Source organism: Rhipicephalus sanguineus, chromosome 3 (genome assembly GCF_013339695.2).
Source record: "Rhipicephalus sanguineus isolate Rsan-2018 chromosome 3, BIME_Rsan_1.4, whole genome shotgun sequence".
Lineage (NCBI taxonomy): Eukaryota > Metazoa > Arthropoda > Arachnida > Ixodida > Ixodidae > Rhipicephalus > Rhipicephalus sanguineus.
The window spans coordinates 30494134-30500341 of NC_051178.1; the positions used below are offsets into that span (position 1 = coordinate 30494134).

Genomic DNA, 6208 nt, shown 5'->3' on the forward strand with positions numbered 1-6208 from the left:
CTATGTCTTTGCGACGTACAGCGGACAAACGCCCCGCCCACCGACGAGAGTGAGAACCGGCCTCTGTTTGAAAAGAGGGTGCCTGGGGAAACGGCAACTTCGCGCTCCGCTTGTGGCCATTACGCGGCGCGCACGACTGTAATATTTGGCAGAGCAGTTCATAGCCGTCTCAGCTTTCGGCAGGATGTGTTTTTTCAATCAGCCCAAGGGGTGCTTCATGACCCCTTTAATGGGTAGCGTCGATCCTGGTCGCCTCGAGAAGTGTCCGTCACCGACGTCGTTGGTGAAGGCGAAACACTAGCTGCAGGCAATGAAGGTGCTGGCTCCGGCTCGGTGTTGCTCTGTGGCCACACGGAGAAACCGTCGTCTTGCGCGGCGTTTTCGGCAAGCCCTGCCGTGCCTTGAAGTAGCTGGTTCTTGTGGCGCCGCCACTCGAAGCATCCCGAAGGTGTCGATGCTCGTACCCTGAAAGACACTCGTCCACTTTGAGCAGTCACCACAGCAGGCATCCATTTGGGCTGTCCCCTGTAATTGCGTGCAAGAACATGGTCACCAACACTCACTTCGCGCACACGACACCATCTGTTCACCGTTTGTTTGAACTGTTCGTACGCCACCCTTTCCCCCACGGCGGGTTTGAGCACATCCAGGCGGGTGCGCAAACGTCGCCCCAACAACAAGTTAGCTGGTGCCTCGTGCGTTGTAGCATGGGGCGTGTTGCGATAAGCGAGCGGGAACTTGTTGAGCTTTACCTTCATTGGTTGTCGTGCGTCATCCTTCTTTAGCGCGTTCTTCAGGGTTTGGACGAAACGCTCCGCGAGTCCATTGGCACTGGGATTGTAGGGGGCTGTTTGCACGTGTCGGCAACCCATCTCCCTTACGAACTGCTTGAACTCCTGTGACGTGAACTGTGGGCCGTTAACTGACACAATCGTCTCAGGGAACCCAAAACGAGCGAAAACATCTCTTAAACACTCAATCGTGGCATCTGTAGTAGTTGAACGCATCAGGAATACTTCTGGCCACTTCGAGTGAGCATCGACCACTATAAGAAACATTGACTGTTGAAATGGCCCTGCAAAATCTATATGTATGCGTTGCCACGGCGCTGAGGGCCAGGACTACGGGTGCAACAGAGCTTTGCAAGGGGCACTGCGCTGTTCTTGGCAATCTGCACATGATTTCACCATACGCTCAAGGTCCCCATCGATGGACAGCCACCAGACGTAACTACGCGCTAGCGCCTTGCTGCGAACTATACCTGGGTGACCCTCGTGTAATTCGTCCAGAACTGCCCTCTGCAGCTTTGCGGGAATGACGACTCGTGTTACCAGCATAATGCATCCTTGATGCAATGTCAGTTGATTGCGTCTGGCGAAGTACTGTTTCAGTCTATCATCACTGACAAATCTTGGCTAGCCTGTGCTTACACACTCTTTTACTTTCACCAGGTCATTATCCTGCTCTGTGGCATGCGCAATCCCTTTTCTCGACACTGGTAGAGAGGCCAGCCGCAATGAATAGAAAGTCTCTTCAGATTCCTGCGTTTCGTCTTTCACACATGGTAGCGGCAAACGGGAACAAAAATCGGCTTCTGCGTTATCGGCTGAGTTTTTAAAAAGAAGGTCGTATCTGTATGCCGACAGCGTCACAGCCCACCGCTGTAGGCGCGCAGCCGCGATCGGCGGGATACCTGTTGTTGGCCCCAAAATTTGCTGTAAGGGCTTATGATCAGTGATTAAAGTGAATGCTCGGCCATAAATATAGCAATGAAACTTTTTTATGCCAAAGATTATGGCCAACGCCTCTTTTTCAAGCTGGCTATATTTCTTCTCTGCTTCGGAAAGCGTGCGCGAAGCAAAAGCAACTGGTCTAGACTTCCCGTCCTCACAAACATGGGAAAGCACTACACCTACCCCGTACTGCGATGCGTCACAGGCCAGCTTCAATGGTCGATCCGGGTCGTAATGGGCCAGCACCTGCGGCGATGACAACGTTGTTTTAACTTCTTTGAACGCTTCTCGGCAGCACTCGTCCCAGCACCAAGGCGCGTCCTTCCGTAAAAGCTGGTAAAAGGGCGCAGCAACTGTTGATAGATTAGGCACAAACTTTCCATAGTAAGTCACGACACCTAGGAAGGACTGCAGTTGCTGCTTGTTTGTCGGTGCGGCAGCGTTTATGACTGCTTCAATTTTCTCTGGTGACGCAGATATTCCTGCTGCACTGATTTTGTGCCCCAGGTAACACAGCTCATTTTGAAAGAAGGCACATTTTTTCTTTCTTTATTCTGACGCCTCGCTCCAGCAAACGTCTCAACAGTGCTTCTAGGTTTATCATGTGTTCTTCAGCGTTCTTTCCCGTGACCAATATATCATCAAGATAACAACAAACTCCGTTTAGGCCCTTCAGCATTGTGTCCATTATTTTCTGAAATACCTGGCGCTGACGCTATTCCGAAGGGTAGCCTGTTGACTACGAACAGCCCTTTCTGCGTGTTCAAAGTTGGGTACTTCTTCGACTCTTCCGCCATGAGTACTTGTTGGTATGCCCTGTTGAGGTCTATCTTAGTAAAATGCATTCCCCCGGCCAACGCAGCCAATAGATCATCGATTTTAGGCAGCGGATAGTGTGTGATGTCCAGTGAAGGATTTATCGTTGTCTTATAATCCCCACATAGGCGTGTGCTTCCATCTTTCTTTATTACAGGGACGGCGGGCGTGGCATATTCTGATGTATTCACGGGTGTGAGTATTCCCAGCTGAACCAATTTTTCTATCTCTGCTTCTACTGCCGACTGCAATGCGAATGGCACATTCCTTGCTTTTAGGAATCTCGGCCGGTGGTCGGCTTTGAAAAACAGCTCGGCCCTTTCGTCTGTGATAGCGCCTAGCTCATCCTTGAACAGCATTTTGTATTTTGCAAGCAACGTCTCTAGCCTTTCCTTCAGTCGGGAAGACAAGTCGAACACTGACCTTGAGACGTGGTTGAGGCCCCAAATCTGGTTCCAGTCTAGCCGTACTGTGTGCAGCCATTCACGCCCTAGCAGCGGTGGTCCTGCTTGATCGACGAGGTAGAGTGGTAGTTTCGCCGTCTGTTCGCCGTGCTGCACACTGACGACCGCCACGCCGCAAGGTTGGACGAGGGCTCCGGTATAAGTGCGCAGGACGATGTCGGTTGGTTCGCAGCTAGCTGAAGGGACCTGCTGCTTGAACTGCTTGTAAGGCATGATAGACACCGCGGCTCCCGTGTCAAGTTCCATTTCCACCAGTGCTCCATTTATCTTTAGTCCAACAAAAATAGGAGTGCGAAAAGAAGACACTTGTACCGAAACGCCCATGGGTGGCACCTGCGTCACCACTTTCAGCGTTTTCACACTCCGTTTCTGCTGATGCCCGCCAAAAGATTGCCTGTTGCTGCGACAGGCCCTTTGAATATGCCCTTTCTTTCCACACTTATAGCACGTCTCCTTAACGTACGGGCATAGCGAATGCGTGTGGCTCTGAGAACCGCAGCGATAACAAGCCTGTAGCTGCCTACCGGCAATCGCTTGCGCCTCGTACAGATCAGCAGGGGCATAATTACCTTCTCCCTCCATTTGGTGCTGCTGTGTGGTCATTGACTCCCCGAATCTAGTCTCGGCGACATTTTTCCGGGCTGCTTCCATTGCCAGGGCGCGCTCGACTGCTTTCGGGAACGTCAGTTTGTCGTCCTCGGTAAAGAGTACTCGCTGCACGTCCTCTCGCAGTAGTCCACAAACGAAACGATCCCGCAGCGCTTCGTCCAAATTCGCTCCAAACTGACAACTCTGGGCGAACTTCCGAAGTTCCGCAACATATTCGGGCAGAGACTCGCCTTCGCTCTGTGTTCTTCGGTAAAACTTCGCTCGCTCCCCGATTATGGACGGCTTTGGGGCAAGATGTGCATCCAAGAGGCTCTTCAGTTCTTCGAAACTTTTTTCCGACGGCAGGTCCGGCGTAGCCAAAGACTTCAGCAACCCATACGTACGCGGTCCGATGATGCTGAGGAATGCGTGTACCTTGTCGCTGTCGGGAACCTTGTTGACAATCAAAAAAGATGTCAACCTCTCCTTGTATGCCGTCCAGTCGCTTTCAGTAACGTCGAACGACTCCATCTGGCCCAGCTGCCCTGCAGACTGCATTGTCGCTTCAACCAACTGCTCGCTGCTTCTCGATTTTTTCATCCCATCCTGCGTCGCCAGTGTTGAATCTCGTTCAGGGACTGACAGGCCAGGGTTCCAACGGGGAACAGCAACATTTATTACCCGAAGCTTACGGGCTGACGGTTACATACGAATGTGTCGATCGTGCATTGAGCGCTACCATTTAAGCACTAGTGGGCGCATGCGCACTAACGACAGTTCGGTTATCAGGTGAGCTATCGCGGACACAACACATTCCGCACCGCATTATAAAAGTTAAGTAGACTCCAAATGCCCTGTGTGGAAACGCGGCGCAAGAAACTGCAGCGCGTAGCAGACGCCCCTCGCTTTCCGCGCGCTTCCCGAGCGCGGAAAGCCCACGGGTCTGGCGCAGTGGCGGCGCGGCGCGGGAGTTCACGGCAAAAGGCCCACGCGGGAGCCGGCGCTTTGGACACTCCCCCTATTCTAGGTCACTCTAGCCGAAGTTGGGAGAGGTTTCTTTGCAGTACCACGGCCGCTGCGCTTTTTCATCCAGCGGCCGTGGCAGTACGTTCCACATGGGTCTCCTTTGCGCATGCGTGGCCACGCCTGGCAACCATGGGCAGCGCGCGCTGGCACCTAAAGTCCCTAGATTTTTCCCTGTTCTTTCGACTTTACTGGCACCCGCCTCACGCAAAATATGGGCAGCACGCGCTAGCAGACGCCGCACGCCGACGGCTATGAGGACCCAACTAAAAATGTCGCTCTACAACAGTCGAAATCAAGCTTAGAAGAATAGGAAAAAGGGACGAAGGCTCCCATGCGGGCACATTTGAAAGAAGTATTGGGCGTGCAGCAGTGCTACGATGGGTGATCATATGCGCTGCACGCAGGCATCCGCAAGCAGCCCGCGACCCATGCAACTAGCTTCATGAAACTATTACGGGTCTGTGCTTCTGCTACTCCATTCCATCTGATACAAATGTTACTTCAGCACATATCTTGAAGGTGAAAACTTCAGCGCTAATAGGACGGAACACGCACACTGCGCTCGTCTCATCTCTTTGTAATTCGTCCTCGTTTGTGCTGAAGTTCTTACCTGCAAAGTTATGCAGCAACTAAGCCTATTAACGTGAGCGTTTGAACGGGTTGGTAATTCATCTAGAACATCATCTTGATGGCTTTCACCTTCCAATCGTCTCAGGCAAATGCATAAGGGACCCTGAGTTTTTATTGTACTTCAGAGGCCATTTCACTGGGGCATCGTAGCACCTCCGTACGGTAAACGCCATAAGTACGGCAACATCTACCGTATGCAGTCGCTACTAACAAGTCCCGCAAGTGCGCCTTACATCTTCTTCAGGTGCTGTCGCCACAGCAGGCTCCACAATGCCCCGCGTCGTAGGAAAAGTGACACGGAATCTTTCAACATGTGCTGAGCGTAGTCGCAGCGGCCAAGCGGCACTACCACTACGTTCAGTGTAGTCTAGGGACCGTACTACTATAGTGACCGTACTACCGCACTACCACACGCCCAACATGCCTGTGCTCGGCCGCGCCAGTCGCAAGGCGCGTGTCTCCGTTGCTAGGCGACGGCCACGCATGCGCAAAGGAAACCCATGTGGAACGTACTGCGAAGAACCTCTCCCGCCGAAGTTAGCGGTAGGGTGGCTAGAATGGGGAGGTGTGAAAAGCGGCCTCGGAAACCGGTCCCCAAAGTGCGCCGATGCCGCAAGGGGCGCTGTACGCAGGGGCGCGTGGTATTTTGGGAGAACTTCAGAATGGATTTCGAATCGACAGGCGGTTAGACGATAATCTGTTTGTTCTTACCCAGTGTATAGAAATATCTAAAATAGAAAACAGGCCCTTATACGTAGCTTATCTAGATATCACCGGGGCGTATGACAACGTTAATCAGGAAATTTTGTGGGATATATTGAAGGAAGTGGGCATAGGTGACGACTGTGTACAGCTTTTGAGGGAAATATACCGAGAAAATAGTTTGTATAGAATGGGAAGGAATAAGTAGCAAGGACAGCGTTGAAATTAGCAAGGGGCTGAGACAGGGAT

At 52.2% G+C, this 6208-nt stretch overlaps 1 protein-coding gene across 1 annotated transcript; it reads right to left on the reverse strand.

Annotated features, from left to right (window-relative positions):
• Positions 1 to 215: 215 nt before the first annotated feature.
• LOC125757803 (uncharacterized) lies at positions 216 to 4206 on the reverse strand. The gene is made up of 2 exons (XM_049413966.1): positions 2973 to 4206; positions 216 to 465 (listed from the first exon to the last, which is right to left on the reverse strand). The coding sequence occupies exons 1-2, from the start codon at positions 4199 to 4201 to the stop codon at positions 216 to 218; spliced, it is 1479 nt and encodes a 492-aa protein (XP_049269923.1). The 5' UTR covers positions 4202 to 4206.
• Between the last annotated feature and the right edge of the window lie 2002 nt (positions 4207 to 6208).